We start from the raw sequence: 14,631 nt of genomic DNA, 5'->3' as shown, positions 1-14,631 counted from the left end.
ATGTCAATGCCAATGAACTCCCTTTAGAATCAATAGAACTTTATTCTGCCCTGAAGCTATTGTAACTAACATCACTGACCCATGTGTAGAAAGGTTGTCCTAGAGTTTCAAAATCTATTCCCCAGTGTTTTAAAGACCTGCTATTTATTCTTAATTGCTTTAAACTGAGAAAGATCATGTAGAAAGCCAGCCATATAAAATGTGTGTCTGTGAACTCAAAATATGAGGGTGGATTTTAATTTACTTAGAAACACGAAGCAATCCTGATCTGAAAAACTCTTCAGTGTTTTTTATTGCTTCTACAGTTTATCTACTTAATTTTCATGTGTCTCTCAACTGAACATATCCTGACAAGATATAAGGAGATAGTAAGTGGGTCATTCAGTCAATCTGAGTTCAAAAGTTTATCAGTTTCTAAAAACTTTTTATTGGTCCTAAAGATTCACTCCAATTCTCTTCTGATGAATGGAGTGACAAGGAGCATAATGACAGAGTTATTTCAGAAAATGGATCTGTAGGATGTAATCAGACTGTATTACTACAGTTTGTCAGCAAATATACAGGTAAGACATTAATGGCCCTGTCATAATTTGGGTATGTATAGTAGAATAGATGTCTGATTTAGGAGAATAGTTGTATTTCATACTAGAGAAGAAAAACATGAGTTTTTATTTGTTTTGTTCTAGCAAATCTTCTAAATAATAGGTACCTTTTGATAATAAAACCTAAATATTTCCACTTGATTTCTCATTATGTTGTGGTAAAATAACAAAATATAGTAATTTTACAGTTCTTCAAATATCTTTTCAAAATAGTTTAAATCAAAGGGATATCATAAAATGTTATAGATCTAAAATAAAATTGCTATTTTTCATTTGAGTATAAAATTATTGTAAATTTTAATATATAGTAAATGTTAGAATAAAATTACAGAAAACTTTATCATCTGTGAATAAGTAGCAAAATTAATGTTAAGTTTAGTTTATAAAAATGTGAGTTAATTACTAATTAAAGTATGATTTTAACAAAAATGCATTTTGGAAAGGGTAAAATTCTAACCTAAGCACCATTGCATCAGTATGGTTATTCTAGTATATAGAAAGCCAATGGCATGCACAGAGCCTGGGTTTATTAATGGTTTGAATGTTCTTAAACCACCTGTGTAATGGTTTTATCTATGAGTTAATTAAAATGAAGTAATTAAAAAATGAAAATGACACAGAAGTGGATGCTCACAGTCAGCTAGTGGATGGATCTCAGGGGCCCCAATGGAGGAGCTAGAGAAAGTACCCAAGGAGCTAAAGGAATCTGCAACCCTATAGGTGGAACAATATTATGAACTAACCAGTACCCCGAAGCTCTTAACTGTAGCTGCATATGTATCAAAAGATGGCCTAGTGGGCCATCACTGGAAAGAGAGGCCCATTGGACTTGCAAACTTTATATGCCCCAGTACAGGGGAATGCCAGGGCCAAAAAGTGGGAGTGGGTGGGTAGGAGAGTGTCGGGGGAGGGTATAGTGGACTTTTGGGATAGCATTGGAAATGTAAATGAGGAAAATACCTAATAAAAATATTTAAAAAAAATGAAAATGTATGCAGAATGACTACTGTATGCTCATCTCGAAAATGTACTTCTAGTATCTTAAGATAATTACATTATTCTTTAATGCTCACACGTTTCTGCAATTGAAACATTACAGTGTTAAGTTGTCCGCACTATAACAGTATACAGTAATTGGAGTGATCATTAAATTCTAAAACATAGCGGATTAGAAATACCTCATTTTATAGTTTAAATAACTAAGTAGAAATCCTCCAAAAACAACAACAAAAAAATGAAGGTATTGATTTCTTCTGAACAACTTTGAGATATAAAAAAAATTGCATATTTAAAATGAGCAATAATCATGCTGTGAATAGACACTTTGTCATGGAGTTTCACGCTAATTATACCTACAAGAAGTTTAAAACTAGACCAACTTGATCCCTAGATAATGACTGAGCAGTCACTTCATTGGAAGCTGGTCAGAGGACACATGAGTAGGAACTTGACTATGTTAAAATGAGTATAAAAGTGCTTTTTAACTAAGAAGATATAATGAGGCTACATATTCTTACCGTGCTTTAAAGAATAAATTTTTCTGAAAATATCCTACTTTCACTTTATCTGGAAAAAATATAAGCTGAAGAAACTTGTTTTTTTACAAATTCATCCTAATTCTGTGTAGATTTAAAAAAAAAAATTCCACTAGATAAAAGAAATAGCTCATTTTCAACATTACTTTGATCCCATAATACAATCCTTAAAATGATGTTGTCTGGAGAATGTTGTTATGAGAATCTCTCAAGTTGAAAAATGTAAAATTACAGACCATGGCTTTGTTCTCAAGTACAGGTGACCTCGTGCAGCTAAGGCCTTCCACTCCAAAAGTTTCTCAGACATTTCAGGGCAGTCCCTTATGCACAACCTATGAGTAACTTTTCATGACGCATGACCTATCCTGGGGCTGCTGCTCTTCTGGAGACAGGGCAATATGAAGTTGTTCTTCTGTACACTGATCCTGTAACTAGAGCTGGGTAGTGAGATATATTCTCCTTGTGACTGTAATTAAATTCCTTTATAATTTTGCCTCAGCACAGATCAGGCATGATGAAGGCAAATCACTCTTTGACAACAGAGTTCATCCTCATAGGATTCACAGATCACACAGATCTGAAGACACTTCTGTTCCTGCTGTTCTCTGCCATCTATCTGGTCACCATGGTGGGGAATCTTGGGCTGGTGGCTGTGATCTACATGGAGCCTTGTCTCCACACACCCATGTACATCTTTCTGGGCAACCTGGCTCTGATGGACTCCTGCTGCTCCTGTGCCATCACTCCCAAGATGCTAGAGAACTTCTTTTCTGTGGACAGAAAGATTTCTCTCTGTGAATGCATGGTACAGTTCTATTTTCTCTGTCTTGCTGAAACTGCAGACTGCTTTCTTCTGGCAGCGATGGCCTATGACCGCTATGTGGCCATATGCAACCCTCTGCAGTACCACAGCATGATGTCCAAGAAGCTCTCCATTCAGATGAGTATAGGCACATTCCTAGCCAGTAACCTGCATTCCTTGATCCATACAGGCTGTCTGTTAAGATTAAATTTCTGTAAATCTAAAAGAATTGAACACTTCTTCTGTGATATTCTTCCCTTGTATAAACTCTCCTGTACAGACCCATTTATCAATGAACTAATGTTATATATTTTTTCAATGCCAATTCAAGTCTTCACCATTACCACTGTCTTGGTCTCTTACTGCTGCATTCTTCTCACTATTTTCAAGATGAAATCCAAGGATGGCAGAGGAAAAGCACTTTCTACCTGTGCATCCCACTTTTTTTCTGTGTCAATATTCTACATTTGTCTTCTCATGTATATTGGACCATCCAAAAATAGTAATAAAGACATACCTGTAGGTGTATTTTATACAATAATAATTCCTTTGTTAAACCCTTTTATTTACAGCCTGAGAAATAAGGAGGTAGTAAATGCTGTTAAGAAAGTTATGAAAACTCATAGTATCTTTAAAAATGCTTCAGCTTCTATAGCACACTAATTCCAGCTCATTAAAATGATTTTAATATACAATATAGAAAAATGAAAACATAATTGAGGTAATGTATTAGTCTTTAAATAATTAGATGTTTTGTTAAATATGCATGCATATACAATTCCAAAATAATTTGTCAACTGTCAATCATCAGTATATAGATAGATAAAATTTAACTGCGGTATCTACTTTCATTGTTCTTATGAGATTCTTCTAATAATGTAATTTAAAATTCAATAAACGATGATAATACCACAATGAAATGGATTAATGGGTATGATTCTTCTTTGATTAGTATTATTTAGCTACTGGGAGAAATTTTGTGTTGGTTCTCCAGAACGTACAAAACCTAAAATTGCCAGGCATCAACTGTTTTTTTTTTTCTTTTCAGAACATCTTTCTTCTCTTCCTTTCTCCCTTCTATAAAACAAATATGTAAAAGATAAAATTTGATATATATAAGTCTAATTTCCTGTCTTCAGAGTATGTTTTAAATAAAAAAGTAATAGTATTTTGCAAATCATCAAATAAATGTATAGGTTTATTCAATTTATTTCAGCTTATGTTAGAATAGTAGACATTCAAGCTAGAATTTTTAATTTGGTCCACAGTCTTTCTGATAAACTTCCAGAAGATTCTGATACATTTCATGTTCTTGTGTATGGAGACTCTAGACTATATACAATTACTACCCTCAAAATAAAATTAGAAAAAATTTTAAGGAAGTCATTTATGTTTTTGCACTATATTTCTTATTTATTGGTTTAAAATGAAAAACCAATAAACAATACACAAATGCTTACACATTACAGTACATTATTTTATTTAAATGGTCTTGTGTATACCAACATTATATATTGACTTTTTAATTTTGCAAAATAGCACATGAAATATTCTATGTCACTGTGTAATAATATTTTTCATTCATCCCTTTGGTCTTATATAGTCATATATTAAACTACTATTTTTTAAACTTTTTCAAATGTTTTATTTTTAAACTATGCATACATAGATATGTATGTCTCATGTATGTATGTGTTATGTTTGGGATGCTTACTTGTGCAGATGTCCAAGAATAGGGCCACAATCCTCTGTAGATGGAATCAAAGACAGCTGTGAGACCTCTGGCAGGGATTCTGTGAACAAAGTGAGATGCTCTGAAGAACCACATGGAAACCTGCAATTTTTTTCTCCAGCAAGAAGGCACTGAAGAGAGAATTCTCTGACTAGCTAGTTTTCTCACTAGTGCTATGGTGATGCTCTTTAGTATCACCTTAGTATCAAGACATGGGACCCCACACAGTATCAGTGTTAAGTCAGGAATCCAACAGCAACTTGGATGCATAATCAGCAACACAAGTCTATGTGGTGGAACATGGGACTCTGTCACAGAGGAAAGTGGAGGATGTTTCTATTTGAGAAATATGGTTCAACTTCTGAGATGAATAAACACAACTATATGTGGTGAGTAGGGGGGCCTGAGATAAAGACCAGCATGACTAGACAACCAGGACCATTCAGTCCCTGTGACCTGCATCATCATGAGGTTTGCTTTGATTTTAACACCCAGCACACATAGCCCCAGACATGTTGGATAACAAAGCATACTCTCTTCAAGCATCCCTACATGTGTGTGCTGGCCAAATGTCACTGATGTGAGGGATTATCAAACAGGTTCTTCCTGTCTTCCCTGGCAGGAATGGATTTTAGGTTGCTTACATTCTCACTGCATTACCAGGCTCATATTTGAAAATACAAGTTCATCCTCATTGTAGTGGTTTTCTTGGGTCAAGGGCAAGTTAGGTAAGGTAAACTGTGCTCGGCCTCAATACATTCATCTTTGGTTAACGTCTCTAGATTGAAGAAGCAGGGACTTGTGCCACCTCCATTCCTCTTCCTAGTGAACTTCAAAATTAGAATCTTGACATGAAAAATCCAAGTATCTCATACTCTACATCCTTATAAAGAAATGAGTATTGCTCACTGTTTTTAATTTTTTAAATTTTATTGTATATTTGTTTTTAGTTTTCCCTTACTGTTACTTTGATATTTTCGTCCCATCATCTTTCCTGTCATTACTTTTCTTTATGTCCCCTTTTTATTCTTGTGTCATATTATTCATTTTTAACTTTAGTGTTTATCCTCTTATCTATGTTGCTTCCCTTTTCGCCCTTTCTGAGTGTACAGTTCCTATTTTTAAGTGTGTCTTGTGCATATTTGCACACCTGTCTTTGTTGTATGGGGTGGGGTCAGCTCTCCCTTGTCTCCCCCACCACAGCTTTACTGTGCTGCCTAGGGGTAGTGTGGGGACAGTGCTTTCCCTGGCCAGCCCGACCCCATGTCTGTGCAAAGTAGAAGAGCTGGCTGTACTGGTGTGGATGCAGGAGAGCTGTTGGGTTGACGAACTCAGTTTTCACTCAGGCTTGAGTTGATCCACTCCAACATCCACCTGTTGTATGGACTGTTGGAGTGCATTAAGGGGCCAGTCTTACAGATCCAAAGATGGAGGATCTCCATGACACATGGAAGCAACAGGATATCTGAGAGGAGTCCTCATGAGGATCCAGTATTGGTAAGTGTAGAAGAAGCCAGAGACCTCATACCAAACCAATGACTCTTTGCAGTAAACATTCTCAGGTAATGCTGTTTGGGCAAAAGGATATACTATGTGGCACACCACAGCTTAACAGACAGATTTATTTTTCTTTTGCAGGGGAGGTTGCAAGGGGTAAGAACGGATGTGAGGGGATGGGGATTGGAGTGCTTAGTGGGAAATGCACAAAGACTAAATTAAAACTTTAAGAAAAAGAAAAAGAAGATACCTCACAAGGACTGGGCTTTAGGCAAATTTATAGGCCAACTTCTTAATTCATGATTAATGGACAAGAGCCCAGTCCATAGTGGGTGGTACCATGCCTTGACTGGAAGTCCTGGATTCTATAAGAAAACAGGCTGTGAAAATCAAAAGAAGCAATTCAGTAAGCAGGACCCTTCCATGGACTCTGTATCAGCTCCTACTTCCAGGTTTCTGCCTTGACTTCCTTCAGTGATGAACTACTGTGTGGAAGTGGAAACCAAATAGGCCCTTTCCCACCCAATATTCTTTTGGTCAGGGTTTCCTCCAACAATAATAATCTTAATTAGGACAAGATGTTTGTGTATCCCTATTCATAATATTATTCAAAGTTGTCAATTTAGGCCTAAATGTCCATTATTAAATGAATGTATAACAGGATATAGTCTGTCCATAAAATGGAATATTATTCTGCATTTTAAAAAGAGGAAATGTGAATATGGTGGTACACACTTTTAATCCCAGAATGCAAAGGCACAGGCAGCAGATCTCCGGGAGCTTGAGGCCCACCTTGTCTGTAAAGACTTCCAGACTTTCCAAGTACACATAGTTTGACTCTAACATGAATGAGTCCTGGTGTATAGCAAGTGAGTCACATTGGCTTTTAAAATAAAGTACTATATAGTTTCATTGACGTTGGGCCCTTGAGTAGTCATATTCATCAATAGAATGTAGAATGGTAGTTACTTTGGAGCAGGACAGAAAGAAGAATTAGTATCTAATGGACATACAATTTCTGTTGGGAAAGATTTTAAAAGCTTCTGGAAATGACGTTTGTGGTGGCTCCACGGAGACATTAACTGTGAATGTACTTACTACCGCTGAATTCTATATTTGAAATGGTTATAGTGGCACATCTGGTATTATTTGCATGTGTACTTCAATAAAATAAAACAAATCTGGATAATTAAATAAAAACATCATGCAAAAATTGGTAGCGATCCACTTCAGAAGATGTGCCAGTCACAGGAAATATGAAAAGGCAGGGCAACATCAAGACTTAGAGGTAGAATTGACCATATGAAAGTTGGAAATCATTAAGGTTAAAACAAATAAAGAAAAGAAAAGAAAAAAAAAAACTTGATGAAATAAAAGTTGAGTGGAAATTGCCTTCTGAAGGCTACATCCAGGGCCTGAGTTTGCAGCTTAGCAACCAAGTAAAAAGCTGGGTGTGGCATTGCCTTTAGTACTACCACTTTGGAGGTGAGGAGGTATCACTAGGATCACTATTGTGGTCACTAGGGTTTGCTGGACAGATTTAGGAAGAGACCTTCTATGAGAGGGATAAGGTGGGTGCCCTGTAACTTCACATGTGTATGCACTCACACACATTATACTCATTCACCAACAGTACATATTAGATGCTGTTTTATAGTTCGATACACATGTGCATTATCCAAAGTTTGTCAGGTTAGACAGACTCACTTGCTAAAGTTTTTATCACTTCTGTGTTGTGAAAACCTTCAAAATCCTTTGGTTTGGCTTTGGACCACTAGAAAATATGACTGTGACCTGTATTCACCTTCCTGAATTGAGCTCCTTGCTGTTCTGTAGCTCACTCCTCATTCACCGCCCACTCTCTCACTGTACTCTCCAGGAGTGGGCAACAACCATTCTCTAATGCCATCACCTTCATTAGATTCCAAACCTGAGATCATGCAGAACTCATGTTTCTGTGCCTGTCTGACTTCACTCAACATAACTGATATTTCTATTTTTCAATAAATTTAAATAACATTCATGCTGGTGACCCCAACAACAGTAACAGGCCTTTCCCCTAAATGGCCCTCCTTGTCTAGCCTCAGTGGGAGAGGATATGCATAGTCCTACAAACAGGTGATGTGGAAGGGTAGGGGTATATTAATGGGGTGATAGCCAGAGTGGGTCCCCTTCTCAAAGGAGAAGAGGAGGGAGGAATATGGAGAGGATCCATGTGAGGTGATACTAGGATTGGGTGCTGATACTGGGATACAAAATGAATAAATTTTATTTAAAACTTAAATAACATTCATGAAGTTCCTAGACTGTATAAAATTATGAAAGGGTTGCCATATGTAAAGTAAAAATGGAAATTAATATAACATGAAATAGGTCTTTTCCAGTGAGAATAACTGAATGAATATACAAATAAAATCTGATTAAAGACCTTTATATTATAAAGACTTCAATCACTTTGAGACTAGAAAATTAGTAATATATGCAAAGCAAAATTAAGACTACATATTAAAATTAAAAGTACTAGATGGCATTTAAGATTAAATGTTCTCATTAGAAATCTAATAGAAGAAAGACAATTGGTGAATATATCCCTGATGATATATACTTAGGAACGAATGATGAAAGACAAAGTAATGGTTTGGTGCCTGCCCATGGGATGGATCCCACACTGGGACAGTCTCTGGATGGCCTTTTCTTCAATCACTGTTCCATTTGTTATCCCTGCATTTTCTTTAGACAGAAAAAATTCTGGGTCAAAAATTTTGAGGTATGTGGGTGGCCCATGCCTCAACTAGGGGTAATGTCATCTACTTACAGGAGGTGGTCTCTTCAGGTTCCATCTCTCCACTGTTGGGAATTTGGGCTAAGGTCATCCCTATTGAGTCCTGGGAGCCTCTTATATCCCAGGTTTCTGAGAATTTCTAGAGTACCCTCACTGCCTCAAAACCCCACAGCTATAAAATTCCTTTCATTTTCCAGGCCCTCTGGGCTTTTCTCCTATCCCACCCCCAATATCCTGGCCACTTCCTCCTCCTCCTCCTCCTCCTCCTCCTCCTCCTCCTCCTCCTCCTCCTCCTCCTTCTCCCTCCCACCCAGGTCCCTCTCTCCCTCTGCCTCCTGTTATTATTTTGGTCCCCTTTCTAAGACGGATTTGAGCAGTCACCAAACCCTGCCACTATTACTGATGCTATGCTATGTTATGCTATGCTATGCTATGCTATGCTATGCTATGCTATGCTATGCTATGCTATGCTATGCTATGCTATGCTATGCTATGCTATGCTATGCTTACAGACAGGAGTTTAGCTTGGCTGTTCTCTGAGAGGCTCTATCAACAGCTGACTGCAACAGATGCAGATACTTGCAGGCAACCATCGGACTGAGATCAAAGACCCATAGGGAAGAGAAAGGGAAAGGATTGAAGGACCTCAGAGGGATGCCAATACCACAGGATGACCAATAGCATCAACTAACCCAGGCCCTGGGAGCTCGCAGAGACTAAGTCACCAACCAAAGAGCATGCATGTGTTGGTCTGTGGCCCTTGGCTCATATGCAGCAAAGGACTGCCTTGTCTGGCCTCAGTGGGAGAGGATGCGCCTAATCCTGTAGAGACATAATGCCCCAAGAAAGGTGGATGGCCAGTGGGGGAAGCACCCTCTCAGAGGCAAAGGGGAGGGAGGATGGGTTAAGAATTCTGGGAGGGGATACCAGGAGGGAGCAACATTTGGAATGTAAATGAATAAAATAATGTGTAAAACCAAGATAATGAGTGTGAAAACTAAAAGTAGTGTCATGAAGAATAAATAGGGTATAAAACCATTTCTTGTACACAAAAATCATATCTATCTATGGTAGGGAAAGGATGAAAGAGGGAAGTACAATAAAATTGTAATCATGGCATTGCTTACATTAACCATAGTAATACTTTCATGGATGCCATTTATTTCCAATCTCTTGGAGATGGACACAGAAACACAGCCTTGAACATGGCAACTTAAAATTCTGTTTATTTCTCAACACATAAATGACCCCAAAGGATATAATGTCAGAGTTATTTCCAAAAATGAATCTAGAGGATGTGATCAGGCACACTGTATGTAGTGAAAAAACAATGTGATTTCAGATGTTTGTGCCAGGTTTTGTTGTCTTATCCAGAAATCCAAACTTGTTTTCAAAGTTGTTTGTTACCAAATAATCCATATTGTTTCTCTACCCATTATCCTTTCCATGTGAGCAAGCTGCATGAGGCAGTTAATCAAATACAGTAGCAATTAAGATGATGTCAAAGCCAACATTCTTGATAGGCATTGATTTAACCTCAAAGTCTCATTTCTCTTACTTCTAATAAAGGTGTTTGTTTATTTTAATCATGTTTTGGGAACTGGCATCTCAGATTAAAGTCTCTGCAGAAATACCTACTGCCAATGCCAAGGAACTCCCTTTAGAATCGATGTTTGGTTTTATTTTACTTTTTTAACTTTTACCCTGAAGATAATATAATAATTATGACTGGCCACTGAGCCATGTGTCCTAGATGTTCATAAATTATTCCCCAATGGTTTAAGGCTGCTGTAAAGATCATGTGATTCTATTCGTTCATATAAGGTTAGTGAACTCACAGTATGTGGAAAGACTTTGAGTTCATTCCTACATATGAAGAAGCAAATCTAAAATACTTAAGCTCTTATTTTTCCATTGTATCTGCTTATTTTTGGTTTGTCTCAAAATTGGAGATATACTGAAAGATAAAATGAAGCAGTAAGTGTTCTTTCTGAGAGCAAAAGCACCAAAGGTTTGTGAACAAACACACAGGTAAGCTAGCAACAACTCTTAAAATGATTTAAGGGCAGATAGTCAAATTATTTTTCAGATTTGGTTTAATAATTATGTTTGGCACTAGAGAGGAGTTTTCACACAGTAAACTGAGTTTCACCTAGTATGTCCTAATACAGCATTTTTTAAAAATAAAATAACATTCATTGGCTTGAGTTAAATATGAGAATGTGTATTTGATTTGCCAGCATATGTTGATAAAAGCAATATTTTGTAGTGCTGAAAAGTGTTTTTCAAAATAACATAATTTGAAAGACATTGTAGATATTTAAATTATTATAAACAGCAACTAATTTTATTGGTTTAATTATAAGACACAAGGACATAATGCAAGAAACCTTTCTATGCTGTGGGAGTGAATAACAAAAGAGTGCTAAGTTCAGTCCACACAATAAAAACCCAGGAAAAAGTAACTGCAGTGTGGTTTTAAAGTAAGGCTGTTTAAAAACTATTGTAGACAGTTCTTTAAAAACTATACATTTAGGGGGGGGGGTAAAAAAAAACTATACATTTAAACTCTATTAACGTCAGAGAGTTTTAGCAATTCCTGGAAGAAAAAAAATTACTATAAGCGTAAAAATAAATGTGTTTCTGGATTTAAAGATTTCAGTGCTTTATTGGCCAAACTAAAATCTCATAAGTTAGGGTAGCTATTGAATTCTAACATATAAGTTAGGAAGAAAAGAATTTAAAGTTTAAGCAATCATATAATTGTAAAAACCTTTAGTGAACTCGATATAGGAAAACATTGCTTCACTATGAAAATATTGTAAAGTACACAGCAGATATTTAACATATACATTTTAGTGTGTACTCTGTGTGCAGATACTTTGTGACTAAGACACATAATAAAGAACACATCAAGAACACTGACAACCAGACAGAAAATATTAGGACACAGGGATGATTAAGAGTATAAAAAATTCTATGAAAATATGTCAGACAAGGTTGAGTAGGATCCAAAATATGTTAAAATCAATAAGGAACTGAATTTAAGAGAAAATGTTCATATAATATAATTATATATGGGGATAGGAGTAGCCCTGGCTGTCCTGAAACTTTCTCTGTAGACCAGGATGGCCTCAATCTGTGAGATCCACCTGCTTCTCAGGCCCTGGTATTAAAGGTGTGTGCCACTATGCCAGCTACAATTTAATCCAATTTTAGAAATTAAATTAACATTAACTTAAAATATCCCACAGTAATATTAGCTGGAAAATGTAAGACAAAATTTTTCAAAGTCATTCTAATTTTATGAGGTTATTATAAATCAGCCATTAGAATATTTACAGGGCAATTTATTATTAAATGTTTTATTGACCATAGGTAATAATAATTTTGGAAAGTAAGTTACTATCATAGTAGAGATTCAATATGGAAAAATAGGAAATCATATATGTTGACCATAAATATATATAGAACTATAAAAATCTATGTGAAGCATCTAAGAGTTAGCTCAACAAACATCTCAAGACAATATGCAGTGCAGAACCTGAGTGCGGTTTCTTCTCATATTACATAATGTACTATGACATACTTCAAGAGACAGCTAAAGTGATTAAAACAGAACCTCACCTGTGCATTGTAACTAGAGAGGGAAAATATGACATGTACTCCCTGAAATATCAAATTACCTAACAAATTTTTGTCTCAGCAGAGAAATCAGAATGGAGAAGACAAATAACTCTTTGACCACACAATTCATTCTGGTGGGATTCTCGGATCACCCAGACTTGAAGACACTTCTGTTCTTATTGTTCTCTGCCATCTATCTGGTCACCATGGTGGGAAATCTTGGGCTGGTGGCCTTGATCTACATGGCACCTAGTCTCCACACACCCATGTACATCTTTCTGGGCAACCTGGCTCTGATGGACTCCTGCTGCTCCTGTGCCATCACCCCCAAGATGCTAGAGAACTTCTTTTCTGTGGACAAAAGGATTTCTCTCTATGAGTGCATGGCACAGTTCTATTTTCTCTGTCTTGCTGAAACTGCAGACTGCTTTCTTCTTGCAGCAATGGCCTTCGACCGATATGTGGCCATATGCAACCCACTGCAGTACCACATCATGATGTCCATAAAGCTCTCCATTCAGATGAGTATAGGCACATTCATAGCCAGTAACCTGCATTCCTTGATTCATGTAGGGTGTCTCTTAAGGTTAACTTTCTGTAAATCTAACAGAATTGATCATTTCTTCTGTGATATTCTTCCCTTATATAGACTCTCCTGTACAGACCCATTTATCAATGAATTAATGATATATATTTTTTCAATGCCAATTCAAGTCTTTACCATTACCACTGTCTTGGTCTCTTACTGCTGCATTCTTCTCACTATTTTCAAGATGAAATCCAAGGATGGCAGAGGAAAAGCATTTTCTACCTGTGCATCCCACTTTTTTTCTGTGTCAATATTCTACATTTGTCTTCTCATGTATATTAGACCATTTGACGAAGGTAATAAAGACATACCAGTGGCTGTATTTTATACAGTAATAATTCCTTTGTTAAACCCTTTTATTTACAGCCTGAGAAATAAGGAGGTAGTAAATGCTGTTAAGAAAGTTATGAAAACTCATAGTATCTTTAAAAATGCTTCAGCTTCTATAGCACACTAATTTCAGCTCATTAAAACGATTTTATTAATATTAAACATAAGAAATGAAAATGTAATTTATATAAAGTATTAGTCTTTAAATAATTTGATATGTTTGTTAAATATGCATACACATCCAATTTCAAAATAATTTCTCAACTATCAATCAGCACTATATAGATAGATAAAATTTAAGTACTATATCTACTTTTATTGTTCTCATGAGATCCCTTTAATACTGTAATTTCAAATTCAATAAACTGTTATAATCCCACAAAGAAACAGCTTAATGGGTATGATTCTTCTTTGGTTAATATTATTTACCTACTGGGAGAAATGTGTATTTTTCCAGAATGTACAAAACCTGTAATTGCCAAGCACTAACTGACTTCCTTTGTTTCAGAAATTCTTCCTTCCTCCTTTTTAGAAAGCAAATATGGTAAAAGGGGAAACTTGAAATATAAGTCTAATTCCTTGTCTTCAGAGTATATTTTTAATATAACAAGTATTAATTTTTACAAATCATTATATAAATGTACAGGTTTTAAATTCATTTTTTCAGCTCATATTACAGTAGTAGACACTCAAGCTAGAAATTTTTAATTTGGTCCACAGTCTTTCTGATACACTTCCAGTATATTCTGACACATTTCATGGTTTTGTGTATGGAGAATCTATATACAATACTATATACAATTACGCAATACTATATACAATTACTGCCCTCAGAATAAAATTAGGTAATTTTCAAAGGAAGCCATGTCAGTTTCTGTACTTTATTTCCTTATTTATTGGTTGAAATGAAAAATCAATAAATGATACACAAAAGCATACACATTCCAGTCCTACGTTTTACTCAAATGATCTTGTGTGTAAGGAACTTATATATCAACTTTTAAAATTGGCAAAATAACACTGAAAATTTTCCATGTCACTGTGTAGTAATATTTTTCATTCATTCCTTTTTCCTTATATAGTCACATATCAAACTATTATGGCTTAAGCTTTGTTTTTTCAAGTGTTTTATTTT

At 35.8% G+C, this 14,631-nt stretch overlaps 2 protein-coding genes across 2 annotated transcripts; both read left to right on the top strand.

Annotated features, from left to right (window-relative positions):
- The first annotated feature begins 239 nt into the window (after window positions 1-239).
- LOC110311808 (olfactory receptor 5K17) lies at window positions 240-3,602 on the top strand. The gene is made up of 2 exons (XM_021185353.2): window positions 240-563; window positions 2,637-3,602. Exon 2 carries the CDS (start codon window positions 2,649-2,651, stop codon window positions 3,600-3,602), a length of 954 nt encoding a protein of 317 aa, XP_021041012.1. The 5' UTR covers window positions 240-563; window positions 2,637-2,648.
- Window positions 3,603-10,808: 7,206 nt separating this feature from the next.
- LOC110311829 (olfactory receptor 5K16) lies at window positions 10,809-13,870 on the top strand. The gene is made up of 2 exons (XM_085832113.1): window positions 10,809-10,981; window positions 12,657-13,870. Exon 2 carries the CDS (start codon window positions 12,670-12,672, stop codon window positions 13,621-13,623), a length of 954 nt encoding a protein of 317 aa, XP_085688239.1. The 5' UTR covers window positions 10,809-10,981; window positions 12,657-12,669; the 3' UTR covers window positions 13,624-13,870.
- The last annotated feature ends 761 nt before the right edge of the window (window positions 13,871-14,631 follow it).

This window comes from Mus caroli, unplaced genomic scaffold, assembly GCF_978045245.1.
Source record: "Mus caroli unplaced genomic scaffold, Mus_caroli_1 scaffold_17, whole genome shotgun sequence".
Classification (NCBI taxonomy): domain Eukaryota; kingdom Metazoa; phylum Chordata; class Mammalia; order Rodentia; family Muridae; genus Mus; species Mus caroli.
This window is presented reverse-complemented; position numbering and strand designations above follow the sequence as displayed.